This window comes from Oncorhynchus tshawytscha, linkage group LG08 (genome assembly GCF_018296145.1).
Source record: "Oncorhynchus tshawytscha isolate Ot180627B linkage group LG08, Otsh_v2.0, whole genome shotgun sequence".
NCBI classification, from domain to species: Eukaryota; Metazoa; Chordata; class Actinopteri; order Salmoniformes; family Salmonidae; genus Oncorhynchus; species Oncorhynchus tshawytscha.
Window position 1 is genome coordinate 57,629,998 of NC_056436.1, and position 22,021 is coordinate 57,652,018.

Sequence of the window (22,021 nt, forward strand, 5' to 3'; positions counted from 1 at the left end):
ACTCAAATGCAACTTTGATATGGGTAAAATCCCTATTAAGCTTGCAAACTTTCATAAACAAGTACTTCTAACTTGGAACCTCATGTACAAACAATTTTCCCCCTCATAGGTATACAATCTGGAATAAAAAACAAGTCTGTTTTTCCAGAACTGGTTTGACAACATTATTTGGGTTAAACAATTATTGAATAATGGACAACTATATGATTATCCAGAATTTATTAGAACACACAATGTTACATTCACTCCTGAGGAGTATCAAATTGTTGTTACTGTCCCTAAAGGTGCTATTCTTCTTTTAGGAGAATATAACAGTACTCCAAGTGCAACTGTTGAGGATTTTGTAGCCTCAATACAACTAGAAGGAATTGACATTTTAAAAACTATAAATGTAATAACATGTATATAAGGAAACTGTCAATATGTTACTAGTCCCTCTGCTAAAATGTACTGGAATGCAGCCCTAGGACAAGTGAACTGGAACAACGTGTTATCTGGTAAATATTGTATATCTAATAAGGTGAAAGAAGTATTATACAAACTCATTCATAGAATCTACCCTGTAAAGACCTTTATTATACACCAGATTTAAAATAGCTATTGATAACAAATGTGTATTTTGTCATTGTGACCCAGAGACTCTTGACCATTTATTTTGCTCTTATGTCATAAGATTTTGGTGTGAGTTAAAAGAACATTTGTTAATTTGAAAGACTGATAGTGTTTTATTTTGAACCAAATTATATGGACCCTGATTTAACTTTCATTGTTAATTTGCTTCTTTCATGGAATATTCTTTATCCATAAAATGAAGTGGGCAGAGAACAAAGCCCTTTTCACATTATTTAAGATAGAATTGAAATATTATTTTGAAATGATCAGTAAATGTAAAAACAAAAAAGCAATATGCACCATTAAAGTATTTAACAAATTGAAAATAAAGCTTGATATGTAATACCCGTCTGTTAGGTTTATGTACTCGTTTGTATATATATTTTTTTTGTATTGGTTGTGCTCATAATAAAAAATAAAATAAAAATTTAAAAAATACTTTTTTTAAAGTCTCGTTTGACTGTGTTTTTGGAGTGCAGTAATGCAATTTCACCAGCAGAGGGCACAAAGGTATTGAGTAAAACAGACCTACAGTATCACTTTGGCAGGGGAAGTAAGTATCACACTAAAACGACTTCCTATCATTTAATAAAGTTAATAACAGACATGTCATAGACACAGAAGGATGGAAGCATAATTAAAAATGGTTTTAGACCCAATGACATTCAATAAGAGCACTGTTCATGAGCTAGGCCATTCTCAGCAGACTATCAGCAACCATACATCAACGAATAACAGCGACACTGACGTGCAGTGTCAATGTCCCTCGATTTAAAAAAGTTATGATAATTTCTTCATGCTCAGGATCTCATACCAAATTGATCACTATGATAGTCATTATTACTTATTAAGTGCAGACTAGAGAAGCAATCTTGCAGCACGAACTTAACGTTAGTTTCAACAAGTCAAGATGCCCATTGAAGATATTTGCATAACTGATTCTCTGGGAGTTTAGGGAAATATTTTTACACAATATTTTCTTCCCATGAGCAGTAGTACTCGTGCCGACTGAAAGTGAAATGAGTGTGAGCGAGGGGAAGTTGTAATCTTTTTGTCACCAGGTTGGTGTGTTGCTGGAGCCTAGAGGTCTCCCTAGGGTCAGGTCAGAGGAGTCAGGTCTGGCACAACAACAGGCTGTTCCTGGCCGTGTTCCGACATGACACTGGACCAGTAAAAGACACATGAAACACCCGTCCTCATTGATGGATTCCTAGAAGGCAAGTATTTCCCATCCTGGTGTTGCAAACAACGTGTAACGCTACAGATACCCCAGGATGATCTCTGGCAGATTTTGTGAATGCCAGGGGCCATGTGCTAAAAACACACAGAGAAAAGTTAGTATCTCTTACAAACGTCAAAGTAAAGTTATTCTAGCCATGTTAAATGCCAGTCTTAACGTTTGCCTGTTGGACTGTTACCTAACTGTACAGCACAGTGAGATAGAGCGTCTCGGCACCTGTCTGTTTGTGTGGTGTGTGTGTGTGAAGGAGGAGATACTCCCACTGGTTCTCTGACAGGAGCCCATAAAGCACACATTTAACACATTTCCTTCAAGCACGACATCCCTGTTCAGACTGCCAGGGTCAGTGGAAACACGTGTGTTTAGCAGACATGAATGACCTACACCACATGACCAAAAGTATGTGGACACCTGCTTGATGAACATCTCATTACAAAATCATGGGCATTGATATGGACCCCCCCCATTGCTGCTATAACAGCCTCCACTCTACTGGGAAGGCTTTTCACTAGATGTTGGAACATTGCTGCAGTTCATCCCAAAGGTGTTCGATGGGAAGAGGTCAGGGCTCTGTGCAGACCAGTCAAGTTCTTCCACACTGATCTCGACAAATCATTTCTGTATGGACCTCGCTTTGTGCACGGGGGCATTGTCAACAGGAAAGGGCCTTCCCCAAACTGTTGCCACAAAGTTGGAAGCACAGAATCATCTAGAATGTCATTGTATGCTGTAGTTAAAATTTCCCTTCACTGGAATGAAGGGGCCGAGCCCGAACCATGAAAAACAGCCACAGACCATTATTCCTCCTCCACTAAACTTTACAGTTGGCACTATGCATTGGGGCAGGTAGGGTTCTCCTGACATCTGCCAAACCCAGATTTGTCCGTCGGACTGCAAGATGGTGAAGCGTGATTCATCACTCTAGAGAAGTTTCCACTGCTCCAGAGTCCAATGGCCAGCGAGCTTTACACCACTCCAGCCGACGCGTAGACTGGTGTGCGGTTGCTCGGCAATGGAAACCCATTTCATGAAGCTCCCGACAAACAGTTATTGTGCTGATGTTACTTCCAGAGGCAGTGTGTGTCAGTATTGCAATCTCGGACAGATGATTTTTACGCGTTACTGCACAGAGTTCTCATTCTGTGAGATTCTGTGGCCTACCACTTCCCGGCGGAGCTGCTGTTGTTCCTAGATATTTCCACTTCACAATAACAGCACTTACAGTTGACCGGGGCAGCTCTAACAGGGCAGAAATTTGATGAACTGACTTGTTGGAAAGGTGGAATCCTATGATGGTGCCACATTGAAAGTCACTGCGCTCTTCAGTAAGGCCATTCTACTTCCAATGTTTGTCTAGGAGATTGCATGGCTGTGTGCTTGATTTTATACACCTGTCAGCAACGGGTGTGGATGAAATAACCAAATCCACTAATTTGCAGTATTGTGTATATGCAGTGCATTCGGGAGATCTTCAGACATTGACTTTTTCCACATTGTTACATTACAGCTTTAATCTAAAATAATTTGTTTTTCCCGCCTCATCAATCTACACACAATATCCCATAATGACAAAGCAAAAAGTGTATTTTTGTGTGCACATTACATTTACATAAGTATTCAGTATACGTATCCCTTTGTTGAGACTCAAAATTGAGCTCAGATCCATCCTGTTTCCAATGATCATCCTTGACGTTTCTACAACTTTTAACTACAAATTAAGAAATTCATTTTAGAATAAGGCTGTAACGTAATAAAATGTGGAAATGGGAAGGGGTCTGAATACTTTTCGAAAGCACTGTATAGTGTAGCTGGTTTACTGACAGACAATACAGTCTGTCATGTGAATTACTGGAAATTTGACATGGATTTGAAAACGCATTCCAGGATATATACATATATGAAAAGCACATCTGTGAAAAGAGAATATGGGTGTAAATGTGTCTAAGAGAAACAGAGAAAGAGACAGGGAAGAATGACAGCGAGACAAAACGTGTAGTTCATGTTAGCGTCCCCAAAGAAAGAGATTATACAGCGGTTGGCCTCTTCACTCTTTCTTAACGTTTAAACAGCCATTTTTGTATCTGTTTTCCATTTAAACGTTAAGAAAAATCCATAGCATTCCATGTGAATTCACAATGCAGCTGCGCTGCTACCAGCAAAGGTTTGGGTCTCACCGTGCATCCCTTTCAGATGGATAAGCATTGCACCTGTACTACCATTTACTCGGGTCCTATAAGTTATTCTAGCCAAAATCACAGAATCCCTGACATTAAAACAGAATTCAATAGTATTAAAAAAATGTAGTGAACTTATTAGAAAATGTATTAATTTACCCAAGTTAAATCATAAGGCATGCACAAAATGCATCAGTGATTCGTATTTTCCTGCAACTTTTTGAAAAGGCACAGGAAATCCATAGCACGTTGGGGACGATAAAACAACGGAAGCCCAATCATTTTCAAATGAAGGAAGCTAAGTGGGCGGGGACCGTTGGTCGATGCGGAGAATGGGAGAGAATGTGAAAATTGGGGAAAGCTGAACTTTATGCAAATACTCTGACAACTCATTGCTATTGACCAAAGCTCACACAAGTTTCCAGCTCCTACTGGATTGGCTGTTGATACCTAGGCACCATCTAGCCTGTTTTTGTTTTTATCTTCAAATCAAATCAAATCAAATTTATTTATATAGCCCTTCGTACATCAGCTGATATCTCAAAGTGCTGTACAGAAACCCAGCCTAAAACTTAGAACCTATCTTGCTAGCACCAACTAAGCATGGATGGCTATCCGAATTTACAAGCATCTCGGCAATTGTGTGTGTGGTGCGTGTATGTCTAGTCTATACTCAGTGTAGCCGTTAGCAATAATGCTAATGATAAACGTCTGCGGGTAGATGGAAAGGGTTCTCCCAAAACCTTCTCAATTAAAGGTGAACTACAAAGTAGCCTATGCCTACCCAGCTGAATGACTTCATGATTATTTGCACCAATCCAGTTGCCATTTGTTGGTTTAAGCATTGTTGTGGACTTCCAATGCTGTTGTTTTTCTATTAAAACATGTGATTTTGCAGACAAATGTATGGATTTCATGGGCCACACATGTACCTCAATTTCACCTTGCAAAGTTTGCATTTCTTTTTCATTTAACTTCTCATAGCATTGCAATACAGGACTTTGCTGTTTGTTTTGGGATTTTTATGAATAATGACTAAATTATGCATACATTTAACGTAGAACTATAACTGAACAGGATACTACCCCGTCACTGTATTCATGTATGAATCTTATTATAATCATACCACTGAATATAATGTGTGTAGTTTTAGTCAAGAATTAGAACAAGGGCTTTCTGTTCCTTGTTAGAAACAAATGGAGCTATCGTCAGACCGGCTGGAATACTGTGTTCCTTACAGGACATTCTGTCCCCACCCAGGGAGGGGAGAGACCTTGGGCTTGTAGTAGATTGTTTAACAGGTGGCAGACAATGTGAGAAGGCTTGTAAACTATATTGCCATTGTATCTGAGAGGAGGGACATTTATGACAAAATGTGAGGTATATAGACCAATGTACAAGAAATGATAGGCAGAACATTCCCGTAAATAAACATTTGACTATTGTAGACTGGGCCTCTGTCTGTTTTTATTTCTATCAGTATCCTACAAATCCTGATATAACAGACTGAGTAATTTAATTTAATTGGTTAAAGAACATGAGAACTTAATTCTCCTAACATGTTGCTTGCCTTTCCAACTGTCAACAACGATGATAGTGAGGTGCAGAGTCAACTCTAAATTGATTCATCGACTCCCATTTGAGTGCCAAGATTTGAGTTTCTATTGGACAACTTCAGGTATGTCCCTCCGGTTTGGTTCCTTTAAGAAACGTTTTGCAACAGAATCGATGTAATGAAGCCCCAAGCAAGCCAGCGCGAGGGAGAGGAGGCAAAAAAAACATGGTGAGCATATATGTCTTGGTAATCTGTTTCGCATGCCTCAGAAATTTACCAAAGTAGCCTAAAGTTCACCTCTTTCCCCAGGCCTTTATGGCCTATAACAAGCAAAATAATGTGTTTTGTGATAACTGCACTTTTTTTTCAGTTTGGGATTTTTGTTAACATTAAGTATTCCAATTTCATTTAAAAATTCACGCCCCTAGCAGGAAGCACTAAACCACAGCTGAGAGTACTCTCTTCCTCGCTCTGTCTTACACCCCCTTCTGTAGGCCCAGGAGGGTTTCCTGACCATATAACCTGACCAGGAAATACTCTGGGCCCAAGATAAAAGGCTGTAAGTGAGATCCTGTTTTCAAACCCCTCTCTGTCTCATCTGTCCTCTCTCTTTCTCAGGTCCTGTCGGTCTGCCACCTGTCTGTCTGATTGTCTCTCTCAAGACAGGGGGGAAGGGCTTGGGAGGAATGTGGCGGTTGCCATAGGAGATCTTAAAACGGAACAGCAATCACCTGCCGGCTCAGCCTCAGACCGCTTAAAATTGGCCAGGAGGTTTTCCTGACCAGGAACAACTCTAGGCCCTAGTTATAGTCTAGTGTTTTCCTGGTAAAGTCCTGGCCCTACTCTTATACATAGCATGAAATGCCAATTGTCCACCAGCCAATCCTAAACACAACCTTAACTCAATATAACCCCTTTAACTAGGGATGTTAACGGTTAACCGTTAATCGGTTAGCCACCAAAAATGCATTTGACCGGTCATCATTGGTCTAATTTGCATACATTTAGTGGAATTAAAATTGGCTCATGTGTATTTTCGTTAGTTGTAAAGCAGCTTATTTATCACATGCACACAGCATACAGAGCCCAGTTGGGGGGAAAAAGCTGGTACTGGAGTGAAAAGTGCTTTTATTAGCCCAGTCGTCATTGCACAACAAATAAATTCTTAAATGTAAATCGGAAGTTAAAAACTGTTTTGATGGCCACGACTAAATATAGCTACTATATGTATTTCTCAATCTCAACTCATAACTAAAGTGTGACTCCCATTCCAGTGCATAGGCTATAGTCAACAGTCGGCAGGCTATAGTCAACAGTAGGCAGGCTATCAGAGCACCACCCACCACTTTGTAATGTGAGCGTCAGGCAGCATAATTGTTTGAAACCTGAACGTTCCACTTTACTTTAAATAACGAGGCATGTCTTACCTTGCTTTAGAGTAGCCTAGCCAAAATCCAACCATAGAAACATGGAGGCAATTATTTTATAAAGATTTCCTCATACCATTAACCATCATTTTCTACTGCTCTATTGGTTTTCATATCAACTTTCTTTCATTGTCCAGAACCTAAAGACACAATGCTAGTTATATTCGCAAACCATGTTAGTTGTTGCTATTAGATTCTCTTTATATGTCTCAGATATTAATCTCTGTCACATATAGAACCGCTTGGAAAAACAGAGACATCATAGAGGGGTCAGAAAGGGACAAATGGAGAAGAGTGAATGTCAATGTCTAGCAAGATTGGTGTATATGTGTGACAATGAAAAAACGCTTTGAGATGAGAGGGAGGGAGGGCGCCCTTGTGTGTTTTGGGTAGAGGTGGATGGGCGGAGCAGAGGAGGATGTGTGACAAGTCAGGGCTTACGATTGGTGGGAGGCACAAGTTGGACAATTTCCATACGGAAAAAGGCTAAACACCTGACTAAGATACGGACTAAACAACACCTGACTAACATACACAGCCCTTCAGTAGGGTAATAATAGCACACTGGTTGCCCAAGACAAACACAGACAAGGTGACCCATATCATATGACGTGCATACACCACATCACACACACACACAAACAAATAGCTTCCAGACACAACACAACACTCTGTCTTCTTAGTTCTATGACGCTGACCACCACCATATTACTCAATCAATACTGGGTAATTGTCTTTTATTTGTGCTGAAAAACCACATCATACAAACAGGCCAAAACCTACATTGTTTTTTCAGTGATATGGGTCAGACCTAGGTTCAAATACTATTTTAAATATCTCAATTACTTTCACATACATTCAAAGTATTCAGATATCTTTTATTTGAAAAGACAAGTAGTTGAATATTTCAATGCATTTGAAAATACCCAAATACACTGACTCAAATAAAACTCCCATGCATTTGACCTATATTTGAAAATACTGCTTGGCTCAACATACAGGGCTGCTGCGGGCCCGGGGAGGTTTTGTTAACATTCCGGGTCAGTCAATTATCCATCAATTGCCCAGTTAGGCCAGTGATTTTTTGTATGTTTGTAATAATGCTATATAATTGTTGGAAAAAAACAACATTCCAGAAACAGTTAGTTCGTATAATGATACATTTTAAAAAACATACTAGATCTGACTTTGCTGATAGCTACATTGAGGTAAATCATTCTTACTATTTATTTATTTTTAACTTTAGGCAAGTCAGTTAAGAACAAATTCTTATTTTCAATGACAGCCTAGGAACAGCGGGTTAACTGCCTGTTCAGGGGCAGAACGACAGATTTGTACCCTGTCTTGAACTTGCAACCTTTCGGTTACCAGTCCAACGCTCTAACCACTAGGCTACTCTGCCTTCAGAAAGTATTCATACCCCCGGACTTATTACGCATTTTGTTGTGACCAACTGAATTCAAAATAGATTTCTCACGTATCTACACACAATACCCGATAATGACAAAGTGAAAACATGTTTAGACATTTTAGCAAATGAATAGAATGTGAGGAAATACTTTGTAGAAGCACCTTCTTGGGTATGTCTGGATCAGCTTTGTACATCTGGATTTGGGGATTTTCTCCCATTCTTCCTTGCATATTTTCTCAAGCTCTGTTAAGTTAGATAAGGGGTGGTGGTGAACAGCAATCTTCAAGTCTTTTCACAGATTTTCAATGGGATTCAAGTCTGTACTTTGGCTGGGCCACTCAGACGTTCACATTCTTGTTCTGAAGCCATTCCAGCATTGCTTTGGCTGTATGCTTGGAGTCATTGTCCCGTTAATCTTTGCCACCCAGTTTAAGGTCATTTGCACTCTGAAGCGGGTTCTCATCAAGGATTTGCCTGTATTTGGCTCCATTTATTGTTCCCTCTATCCTTACCAGTTTCCCTGTCTCTGCCAATGAAAAGCCTCCCCATAGCATGATGCTGTCAACACCATGCTTCACGGTAGGGATGGTGTTAGACAGATGATGAGTTGTGCCTGGTTTTGCATTCAGGCCAGATATACTGAACAAAAATATAAAACGCAACAATTTCAAAGATTTTACTGTGTTACACTTCATGGAAGGAAATAAGTTAATTGAAATAAATTCATTAGGCCCTAATCTATGGACTTCTCATGACTGGGCAGGGCGCAGCCATGGGTGGGCATAGGCCCACCCACTTGGGATCCAGGTCCACCCACAGGGGAGCCAGGCCCAGCCAATCAGAATGAGTTTTTCCCCACAAAAGTTATTTTTTTACAGACAGAAATACTAGTCATGTCCAAACAATTGAATTGGACACATGTGGACTCTAATTAAGCTATAGCGACATCTCAAGGATGAGCAAAGGAAATTGGATAGACCTGAGCTCACTGTGAAGTGTCATAGCAAAGGGGTATGAATACTTATGTACATTTGCAAACATTTCTAAAAACATGTTTTCACTGTCTTTATGGGGTATTGTGTGTAGATGGGTGAGAAAAATATATATTTAATCCATTTTGAATTCAGGCTGTAACAACAAAATGTGAAGACTTTCTGAAGGCACTATGTGGTTGTCCCACCTAGCTATCTTAAGATGAATGCACTAACTGTAAGTCACTCTGGATAAGAGTGTCTGCTAAACGATTCAAATGTAAGTCTTGGTTGAATCTTTGCGATGCGGAATTCAGGCATTATGCGCTATTTGAACGAAGTCTTTCCCAAAAATCTTCCCAATTAAATGTTGACTGCAAAGTCCCCTACCTGGCAGAATTATACACTGCTCAAAAAAATAAAGGGAACACTTAAACAACACAATGTAACTAAGTCAATCACACTTATGTGAAATCAAACTGTCCACTTAGGAAGCAACACTGATTGACAATAAATGTCACATGCTGTTGTGCAAATGGAATAGACAACAGGTGGAAATTATAGGCAATTAGCAAGACAACCCCAATAAAGGAGTGGTTCTGCAGGTGGTGACCACAGACCACTTCTCAGTTCCTATGCTTCCTGGCTGATGTTTTGGTCATTTTTGAATGCTGGCGGTGCTTTCACTCTAGTGGTAGCACGAGACGGAGTCTACAACCCACACAAGTGGCTCAGGTAGTGCAGCTCATCCAGGATGGCACATCAATACGAGCTGTGGCAAGAAGGTTTGCTGTGTCTGTCAGCGTAGTGTCCAGAGCATGGAGGCGCTACCAGGAGACAGGCCAGTACATCAGGAGACGTGGAGGAGGCCGTAGGAGGGCAACAACCCAGCAGCAGTACCGCTACCTCCGCCTTTGTGCAAGGAGGAGCCCTGCCAGAGCCCTGCAAAATGACCTCCAGCAGGCCACAAATGTGCATGTGTCTGCTCAAACGGTCAGAAACAGACTCCGTGGTGGGTGGTATGAGGGCCCTACGTCCATAGGTGGGGGTTGTGCTTACAGCCCAACACCGTGCAGGACGTTTGGCATTTGCCAGAGAACACCAAGATTGGCAAATTTGCCACTGGCACCCTGTGCTTTTCCCAGATGAAAGCAGGTTCACACTGAGCACGTGACAGACTTGACAGTCTGGAGACGCCGTGGAGAACGTTCTGCTGCCTGCAACATCCTCCAGCATGACCGGTTTGGCGGTGGGTCAGTCATGGTGTGGGGTGGCATTTCTTTGGGGGGCCGCACAGCCCTCCATGTGCACGCCAGAGGTAGCCTGACTGCCATTAGGTACCGAGTTGAGATCCTCAGACCCCTTGTGAGACCATATGCTGGTGCGGTTGGCCCTGGGTTCCTCCTAATGCAAGACAATGCTAGACCTTGTGTGGCTGGAGTGTGTCAGCAGTTCCTGCAAGAGGAAGGCATTGATGCTATGGACTGGCCCGCCTGTTCCCCAGACCCAAATTCAATTGAGCACATCTGGGACATCATGTCTCGCTCCATCCACCAACGCCACGTTGCACCACAGACTGTCCAGGAGTTGGCGGATGCTTTAGTGCAGGTCTGGGAGGAGATCCCTCAGGAGACCATCCGCCACCTCATCAGGAGCATGCCCAGGCGTTGTAGGGAGGTCATACAGGCACGTGGAGGCCACACACACTACTGAGCCTCATTTTGACTTGTTTTAAGGACATTACATCAAAGTTGGATCAGCCTGTAGTGTGGTTTTCCACTTTAATTTTGAGTGTGACTCCAAATCCAGACCTCCATGTGTTGATAAATTTGATTTCCATTGATCATTTTTGTGTGAATTTGTTGTCAGCACATTCAACTATGTAAAGAAAAAAGTATTTAATAAGAATATTTCATTCATTCAGATCTAGGATGTGTTATTTTAGTGTTCCCTTTATTTTTTTGAGCAGTGTATAATTGTTTGTATCGCAGGGCCTCTCATCTTTTTAAGTGGGAGAACTTGCACAATTGGTGGCTGACTAAATACTTTTTTGCCCCACTGTATGTAGCCTACACTGTCAAATGTACAGCACATAAAAAAACACAGCTAGACAAACAGTGCAAAATTAAATTAAAAGGGCAATTACACCCCCCCTCCCCCATTTTTTAAATGTACTGTTTCCAGACCTCGAAAGGGATCTCCCGATGTGGTTTAAGCATTGTTGTGGACTTAAAATAAAAAAGAATCACAAAAGTGTGATTGAGTAAAACCTGAATGAAACAAGGTAAATAAGAAAAATACTAAAATGAGAAATTAGAATTTAGCTAAAGATAACTGATTTTATAGGGCCCTACAACCACGGCTCTAATTAAGTGACAATGCCGGAGAAGCCAGTGTTTGGACGATATATATAAATAAAATAGGCACGGCTGTTGTTAACAGTGCCAATATATCCTCCAAACATTGGCTTTGAGGGCATTATCACTTTAATACAACGGGCTACCAACATATTCAAATAATTTTCATTAGAAACGCTATTTTGACGAATTTATTCATACTATTTCATCCTTCACCAAAAGCCTTGACACAAATCTAGGGTTCCTACCCAAGCTGGCTGGTCATTCGTTCTATCGGTTCGGTTGCTAGAGACACGACCCAGTCGTTCAGTCTTTTTGTTCTGCATCTATGGATGAGACTCAGTTGTTGGTTCTAAATGTTCCATTGCCATACTGGCTGGTAACGTTCGCTTGCTAGCTAGCCAACTACGGCTAACTTACTGTTACGTCAGTGCAGCCAGAATAACAGCCAAGTAGCTGCATTCGCATAAGCTGTTTTCTAGTGACATTTATTTGAATACATCCAGGACAATGAACTAATGAAGCGTGATTTCGCCTGGCATAGAAAATGTGCTCACTCGTCAGGACACTGTTGTTCAGAGGAGCTAGACAACACAGCTAACCCAATCACATCAAATTGAAGCTGGAAAGACTGCAAACTAGCTGCACTTTGTTTCGTTTGACCTTTTTTCAATTGACATTTCATTGTATATATATCCATACAAATTATGCAAGCTGATTCATGATTTCGAACTGACTGACTGCCCCGGTCTCATCCCGACACGTTCATTATTATGGGACAGCTGGAGATCGAATTTGAATATTGAAACAATGTTGCAAATGTCAGAGACAGACAGCAAGGTTTATACAAATCTCCACTGTTGAAAATTAAATGTCTGTCTAAATGTCTAGATGCTTTTTTATAGTGGAGTTCAAATGTATAAAGTGCATGGCTGGGCTGATGAGACAGTGGATTGAGCAGTCGGATGAAACAGAGTAAATAGGCATTTTAATGTCATAGATTTAGCCAGTAGTAACTTGTGGAATAGACACCGGCTGGAATATGGTTTTAACCAATCAGCATTCAGGATTACACCCACCAGTTGTATAAATTTAACAAAAAAAAAATGTGTTCTATTGGTAGCACTGATGCTCCTAACTTTAAAAAAAGAGGAGCACCACATAATGTAGGAGCACCAGATGTATTTTTATTGATTTAGATGTAGCCAACATTGGGCCTAAATGAATCCTACTTCTGATGCACATCTGAAGAAGATATCCTTTTTCCTTTCTAAGCCACCAAATGTTTGCATGAAGGTCGGGTTATCAGGTTGTTAGTGCAATATGGGCAACATCTAATAGAATGATTACTCTACGGTTGGTGTTCTTTGGCATATCAACAGAAAATCCAGGTAGGTGTTATGACAGGATAGGAGCCAAAGTGCTGGTCAGTGTTTCTCAGAGGACCCTAATATCATTTGAATAGATGCATAAATGTACATTTAGACAAAGATTTTAGAATAGGCTATATGATTCAGAAGACGCCATTGCACAAACATGCTGATATACACCACAGGTAGCAACCTGTGTTAGAGCTAACGTTTGCTTTGCCCTAGCTAAAGGGCAGCTAGCTAGTAAGCGATTAGCATTAGGCACATGCTAGCTTCCTTAGACTAACTCTCATTTTGCAAAGAGCAAGATACACAAACTAATATTATAATAGAAAAAATATGTGGATTCATATTTAGAAGCAATGTTGAAAGCAGTTTTGTTGCTGTTTTGAAAGAATCTGTTGAGTGCATTCTGAGAGAAACAGACACAGCGTGGAGGAACGGTCTGTATGTTAAGTGACAGGGGGCGGGGTTTCAGCCCGTCTTGTCTGAACAGTGTAGAGAACAGTGTCGCAGTGAAATATTGTTCCTTTCTCTGTCTGTCTGTGTGTCTCACCGTGAGGGAGGTGAAGGTCAAGCAAATGCCACCGAAGCCGTTGAAGGAGAGGGCCAGAAAGATGAGAGCAGAGAGCCCTGATAAGAGGAGAGAGCAGCAAAGCATTGTTTAAAAATAACTAGGTCTGTCATCTACAGGTATCAGCAAGTGACTGTGTGTATTTTGTGTTGTTGGGGATAATGTCTGTCACTTACGTTCAGGATGGTACGCTGATATTGACATTATGGCACAGGAGAGACCAAAACAAAAACTGCAGAAAAAGAAAGTTTAATTTTTAGATGGATATATAAAATATGGAATACATTATTATAAATGTATTAACAAATAATGGTGCATTTCAGGCCAAGGAGAGAGATGGGGTTTACTTGTCAAATATCTCTATTTGCTCTCCATCTCCCACTTTTTCCCCAGGAAGAGATTCCAACGAGGCTGGTGTTCTCCTACACCCACTATCAGTCATTACAGAGTTCACACACACACCGCTTTCGTCTGTCACACACACAGTCACAAAGACAAACACACAAAATGAATAAGGCCCTATTCCCACTACGAGAGATGGAGAGTCTGAGGAACGGACAGGCAAAAGAGATTTCTACTTTTCAATTCACATCACATCCTTGCCTTACCTGTCATTGTGGTTGGCAACGCAACATTCTCGCTCCTCAGCTCAAACTGCCCGTAAATATTTCAGAAGCCACGAGCACAAACTATTTAACGATCCCAGCAACTTTTCTTCTGAAACATACTACAATATTGAATAATGCAACCAAACCATATTACTCTCATGAATAATGCAACAATCCACAAGCATTTGCAGACAATTAAGGATTTATTCTCTTGTCCATACACATTAAAATTAGCTGACAATACACAGCTAACTCCTGCGAGCTAGCGAACAAACTTGCTTCCTGATCAAGTAACGTTGGCATATCAATCATGAATGTTTACCCCTCCTATTCAAATATAAAAGTACTGTAACGTTATCATACAGTGTCATTCATATTATAATATGGGCTACACAGCTAGGTAACGTTAGCTAGCATACAAAATAATTCTTGCATCCTCACAAACATGCTGGCTGTAGCTGAATGCTGACATTTCACTGAAAACTTTGATAATTCCCTAGGGAGGTTGCTTCTTGCCTGGATCTCAGCCATGCAAAAAAAATTAAAACACAAGATTTAAAGCTAGGGCAATCATTTCAGGCTGTTACTACAATTTCCGGAAAAACTGTGGAAAGGTTCTACATGGAACCCAATATGGTTCTATCTGGAACCAAAAATGATTTTCCTATGGGTACAGATGAGTATCCTTTTTAGTTTGCTTTTTTTCTAAGAGTGTAGAGGGAGGCAACTGGCGGGCGAGTGTCGTGCGCTACTTCTAGAGGCAGCGGTCGAGGCATGACAGTGTCATGACATTGCCCTCTTTGGGTACAGCAAGCCCCATCCCCCTCTCCCTGTCTCCTACACCCAGGCTGCTGTGGTCCGAGAGAAGTCGTAAATTCCTGGAGGAGATTATCTCCTCATGGCCACAGTAGAGAGACAGAGTGAATTTTCATAGAAGAGAACAAAGGAATTTCTTCCACCTCACAGAACTTGAGGTCCGAACAACATTTATGTTCTGGAGAAGGTATAAAAGATCGGTGAAGAATCCAGCTACAAACTGGTCCGTTTGGCACAATTTTGTGAAAGTCATGGGAGACAATACGGCCACATTACCATAATGCTGTTTCTATAATATCCTCAGATATGAGGTTTACATCGAATAGTTGTATAAGATGAATGAGTGTGAATGATACTGTTTGTGAAATTGTGTAATGTGATTTTGGACTGTAGGAAACTCCAATTCCCTTTGGAGTTTAACTAAATCAGAGGACTGCCCACCAGCACAGTTATGAAAGCCCCCACGTTGAGAATTTCTCAACAGACCTTGTTTCCCTCAATTACGAGAGGACAAAGGTTGTAGACCAGCTTACCTCAATAACGAGAGGGACAAGGTTTGAGTAGATGGCTGAATCTTTTAACCATACCACATGGTTAAACTCTTAGACTATCGATACCGACAGAATAAGAACAAGTCTTTGATATGAATTAGTCTCCAGCTAGGAATTCGGTATCATTGAACGCGAAGAACGACAACCGCCGAAACATCTATCCATAACGACATGAATGAATGTCACTCTGAACTATCCATTCTAACCACGACAGAGAGGGCAGACAGACTCGTAAATATATATATTGACTGTTATAATTATCAACTCTGTAGTGACTTCTCAGCTGACCCCCACTCCCCTTTTGTCTAACAAGCTGCCATGCCGGTTTAGCCCACTAGGGCACATTCCCCTATCATTTCTTGTAACCATATTTACTTTGTTTGTGTGTGCACTTCTGTGATTGTTTAGTTAGTTAATAAAGAAATGATTTAAGACAATTGATGTATGGATGACTCATACTGAAGACTGGGTTTGTGCAGATAACCAACAATTTACGTTTGGAATGAGACTAACGCGAGGTAAAGAAGAATTCATTAATCAAGACTATAAGACTATTGATCAGATATGAAAATATTAGGAAAATTATAACTTTGTAATCCGAATATTCTCCTTGGTGCCCCGACTTCCTAGTTCATTACAGTTACATGATTAATCAGTTTAAATCGCGTAATAATAATTATAGAGAGTCATTTGATAAAAACTAAAAGTCTTCAGTTAATGATAGTAAAGACACAACAACAGGTTCGCAAGTTTACATTGCAGTATTCTAAGGACCGACGCTGGAGACAAAAAGCAAGTACAGGGAGTGAACATTTAATGGAAAACAAACATCAAACAAAACAAGAAAAGCATCTGGATGGGGGTGGAACAAAACGACATTCCGACAATAATGCTGACACAGGTAACAACACCGAGGAACAGACACATAGAGGGGCAATCAACAACGTGAAGGAGTCCCGCTGAGTCCAATGAGCGCTGATGCGCATAATAATGGTGACTGGTGTGCGTAATGAAGGGCAGCCTGGCACTCGAGGGGTGCAGGGGCAGGCGTGACAAGTACATGTGTAGCAGAGGGTATTTCTGAGAAAAGTCTAGTTCGTGTGAAAACCCTCTAACATTACAACTCGGTGGACATCACTTTCATGGCTTTGCAAAGTTCTGATTGCCCATTGAACAAACTTGACGTACTCAGAGTGAGGATCTCCTTCCAGAGGGACATCAGATCCGCTAACATGTTTTTCTGAGATTTGGCTTTCCTCCGGCATCTAGACGGATTATATACAACCAGCGGGTTTTACAGTTTTTCACACAGATAGGAAGCAGGCTCTCTCTGGCAAGAGCAAGGTTGGTGGGCTCTGCTTTATGACCAATAGCACATGGTGCGATGGGGGAAATGTACAGGACCTTGCTGGTTTCTGCTTCCGGGACTTGGAATACTTGATTATAAAATGATGTCCATTTTACCTGCCGAGAGAGTCGAGAGAGTTCCCCGGGATTGTCGCCATGGCTGTGTACATCCCGCCCCAAACGGACACCAAAAGGGCTCTCAAAGATCTTCATTGGACCCTGAACAAAATGGAAACCTCATTCCCGAAGGCAGCGTTCATTGTGGCGGGGGACTTTAACAGAAGTAATTTGAGAACCGTGCTCCCGAAAATTCTACTCTTGACCACTGCTACATGAATTTTCCACACAGGTATAAGGCCCTCAACGGTCCTACTTTTGAAAAATCCAACCATGACTCCATCTAGCTTCTTCCCGACTACAAACAAAGACTCAAGATGGAAGTTCCGGTGATCAGGGATGTACAGCGTTGGTCCGACCAATCAGAATTCACGCGCCACTGTTTTGATCACGCAGACTAGAATATGTTCTGAGTTTCCTCTAGAGATAATGTCACTGAATACGCAGAATCAGTCACAGGATTCATTTAAAAAATGCAGAGATAACATGACACCGATAGTATCTTTCAAAATGAACCAGATTAAAAAAATGTGGATTGATAGCAGCCTTGTAGGAAAACTGAAAGAGAAAGATGCTGCTTATAAACAGGGCAAGGTGACCGGGGTCAATAGTTTGGTTAAACAGTACAAATATGACTTACGCAGATCAATCAAGATGGCAAAACACAAGTATAGAGACAAAGTGCAGGAGCAATTCAGCGGGTCAGACACAAAGCGTATGTGCCAGTAGCACTATTCAGTCATCATGAAGTGCTTCAAGAGGCTAGTTAAAGACCATGTCGTCACCTCCCTCCCCGACACACTCGACCCTCTCCACTTCGCCTACTGCCCTGACAGATCCACAGACGACGCAATTGCATTGCAGACTGCCCTTACCTACCTGAACCAAAGGAACGCATATGTGAGGATGCTGTTCATTGACTACAGTTCGGCCTTCAGTACCATAGTGCCCTATAAGCTCATTACAAAGCTCACAGCCCTGGGTCTGAACTACCTATTCATCAGGGTCCTGGACTTCCTGACAGGCCACCCCCGGGTGGTGAAGGTAGACAACATTACCTCCGACACTGATCGTCAACACGGGGGCCCCACAAGGGTGCATCCTCAGTACCCTCCTGTATTCTCTGGAACCAGGCTGGACAAACACCTATCCTCATCAACAGCGCCACCATGTAGACGAACCATAACTGACAATTCCTCTGCATACACATCTCAGAGAATGTGAAATGGTCCAACCACACAGACAACCTAGTGAAGGCGGCGGCGGCTCTTCAACCTCAGGATGCTGAAGAAATTCGGCATGTTCCAGAGGGATCTCACAGTGTTCAACAAGAGCCCCATCAAGAGCATACTGTCGGGCTGCATCACAGCAACTCTTAACGCCACGGACCACAAGGCTCTTCAGAGGGTGATATGTGCATTGGGTACACACTGCCTGACCTACAAGACACCTACAACACCAGGTGTCGCAGGAAGGCCAAGATGATCATCTAGCCTCAGACCATCAGGCTGCTGGATAGCCACCACTAGTCAGCTACCTACTCCCCCTTATGGCCATTACCTCCGCTACTCCCCCCATGGACATCCCCCCACACATGCTCAACTCTGACATTACCTTACCTGCTACTCCCCCATGGACATTCCTTCTCCTGCTGCCCCACCCCCAGCTGACTTTAATCTGGCCCCACCCCAACGACATTCATCACTGTTGCAGTTGTTTGATTGTATATTTTTACTTTTTTGTTTTTATTTCACTCAATGGTCATGCTGCTGCTCCCCCTATGGTCATTCCACCGCATCCCCTCAGTCTTTACTCTGCCTCCACCCCAATGGACATGATTTATTCATCACTGCCACAGTTGTTATTATATAGTGCTATTTCAATTGTTTTTATTACCACTGTCATTATTTTTCTTCACTTAGTCCTGCATGTTGGAGCTCCAAGCCTAAAATGTTCACTGTACCCTGCAATCACACCTGCAACCCTGTACATGTGACAATTAAAACACTCTGAATCATTGGGCCAGGGGTGAATGTACTGGGGGGGCTTAACATACCCAATCAGTTTGAATACAATGGAAAACCCGATGATGGCAATCAGCAGTTAAAGGAAAATTCCAACCAAAAACTCTCTTTTGGCATGTTTCATTCATCCATTGTTTTTATTTTATTTTACCCCTTTATCTCCCCAATTTCGTGGTATCCAATTGTTTTTTAGTAGCTACTATCTTGTCTCCTCGCTACAACTCCCGTACGGGCTCGGGAGAGACGAAGGTTGAAAGTCATGCGTCCTCCGATACACAACCCAACCAAGCCGCACTGCTTCTTAACACAGCGCGCATCCAACCCGGTATCCAGCCGCACCAATGTGTCGGAGGAAACACCGTGCACCTGGCAACTTTGGTTAGCGCAAGGACATCCCTACCGGCCAAGCCCTCCCTAACCCAGACGACGCTAGGCCAATGCGTCGCCCCACGGACCTCCCGGTCACGGCCGGTTACAACAGAGCCTGCAGTACAGTGGCCTTAACCACTGCGCCACCTGGGAGGCCCCTCATTCATCAATTGTTGATATAGTCCCAAAATGTTTTGCATGTCAGCAATCAAGTTTAAGATGTTTAACTTTCAAAATGCTTGAAAACTTGATTGCTGACACGCAACACATTTTGGGACTATATCAACAATGGACTAAAGAAACATTTTCCTTTAAGTATGCTAAGTTCAGAACTCGTGAGAGGGTCTTGTGCTAGCAGGGACAATACCATTCAATAACATTTTTGCTTTATTGCCTACCAGCCTCCCTGGAGCACTTAGTGGTATAGTGCCTTGCTCAACGGCAATTGATGGTATAAAGGATATTGAAGCCGTTAACTCTCCAGCTAACTCTCAAGGCTACCGCCCCCAACAGTAACGTATGCTCTTTTACATAATAGTGTAGGTTAACGGCAAGGATAAACCCATATCAAGATATACCTTGCTCATATCCATATCAAACGATATCGAAACCATACCGAATTATCGCTATTGGTGCCCACCACTAGTTAATGTTCTATTATTACCTGCCGAGGAGGCGTAGTGGACGCGGGCCGTACTTGTCCATGAGGATGCCCAGGGGCAGGGTGGCAGCGCTGAGGAGGAAGGAGCCAATGGTGAAGCCCAGGTTGAGCATCTCCTCCTGGTCCACACAGCTTACCCAGATACCACTCTCCCAGGAGGACTTGTTGCCCAGCGCCAGCGTGTGGGCATTCGTGTCATTCTCTATGGGAGAGAAAGGGGGAGTGGGAGAGGTGACCCCTCATCCTTGATAACATATAATGTATGCTGAGGAATAGTGTGTGCATGAGAGACAGCGTGAAACTGTCTTCCTCCTCTGTGTGTGTGTGTGTTCTACCTGAGCAGAGGTGTGAGTAGAAGCCCTCGCCCTTCAGCATGAGGAGGAGTGAGCCCCATCCCAGCAGCACGGCAGAACACAGAAGGTTCTCAAACACCGCCGTCATAGCCATCCACCAGCGCCTCCTATAGGCCTGGAGGAGAGAGGGCGCCATTGCTGCTGCTCCTAGCGAGAGAGAGATTCATGTAGATGTTACAGCCAACAGTACAGTATTAGACTACACACTTCCAGCTATAGGCCAGTATGTCACTTTGACAAGTGGACACTGGCTAGGATCCAGTCAGTGAGAGTGGGGCGTCTGTGTCAGTGGTCTTGAGTTTGCCCAAGTGGGGGTTGGACAGATGTGAACAGGAAACCCATTCAACATAATTTATGAGGGAGTCCGGTGTGTGTGCGCGTGTTTTTGTTTAACTATCCTTGTGGGTACCAGAAGTCCTCACAAGGACAGTAAAAAATGAAAATTTGGCAAGTAGGCCCATTTTGCCGGTCCCCACGAGGCAAAATGCTATTTTATGTTTAGTTTACAATTAGGGTTAGAATTAAGTTTAGGGATAGCTATAGTTTTAGGGTTATGGTTAAGGGTTAGATTTAGGGTTAGGGAAAATAGTATTTTGGATGGGAATCAATTATTTGGTCCCCACAAGGAGAGCAATACAAAACTGTGCATGTGTGTCTTAAGGACAGACCGAGAGCATGTGTTTTATTAAGAGATGGCTGTGAGAGAAAAAAAAAATGGGTGGTGTGTGTCGGGGGGAGATAAGAGAATGTGTGTGTGTGTGTGAGACTGTGTGTAATGTGATTAAGCATAGAACAGCTCAATCCTTTGTCCCAAGAAAGTATCTGAAGAGGGCAATCTCTCTTGTAACTGACACCCCATGCTGGACACACAATCACACACGACTCTCTTTACACTTTCAACAATGAGGAACATCTTCACAGGCACTTAGCAAACGTACACTACCGTTCTAAAGTTCAGGGTCACTTAGAAATGTCCTTCTTCTTGAAAGAAAAGCACATTTTTTTGTCCATTAAAATATCAAACTGATAAAAAATACAGTGTAGACATTGTTAATGTTGTAAATTACTATTGTAGCTGGAAAAAGAAAAAAAAAAGAAAAAAGGATTATCTACATAGGAGTATAGAGGCCCATTATCAGCAACCATCACTCCTGTGTTCCAATGGCACGTTGTGTTAGCTAATCCAAGTTTATCATTTTAAAAGGCTAATTGATCATTAGAAAACCCTTTTGCAATTATGTTAGCACAGCTGAAGCAATAAAACTGTCCTTCTTTAGACTAGTTGAGTATCTGCAGCATCAGCATTTGTGGGTTCTCTCACTTCACAAGATTTCCTGCCTCTTTTCCTCCCTCCTACTTGTGCTGTTATCACTCCTTCCTTCCTCTTGGCCTTGAGTGGGTAAATAGTTGTTTGTAATAAAGAGGGGAGTGTAGAAGGGTGACTGTACCGGTGTAAGAAATGTGGACATGTTATTTTTGGTGCA

General features: G+C 42.1%; 1 protein-coding gene across 2 annotated transcripts in view; it reads right to left on the reverse strand.

The window, feature by feature from the left end:
• LOC112256256 (large neutral amino acids transporter small subunit 3) overlaps positions 1–22,021 on the reverse strand; it is a 39,710-nt gene that overhangs the window by 12,444 nt on the left and 5,245 nt on the right. For both annotated transcript variants that reach the window (XM_042325674.1, XM_024429363.2), the window contains exons 2-5: positions 20,520–20,684; positions 20,188–20,386; positions 13,868–13,923; positions 13,674–13,750 (exon numbers count right to left, since the gene is read on the reverse strand). In XM_042325674.1, coding sequence (XP_042181608.1) covers positions 13,674–13,750; positions 13,868–13,923; positions 20,188–20,386; positions 20,520–20,673 — 486 coding nt within the window. In that variant the 5' untranslated portion in view covers positions 20,674–20,684. The remainder of the gene's footprint in view (positions 1–13,673; positions 13,751–13,867; positions 13,924–20,187; positions 20,387–20,519; positions 20,685–22,021) is intronic.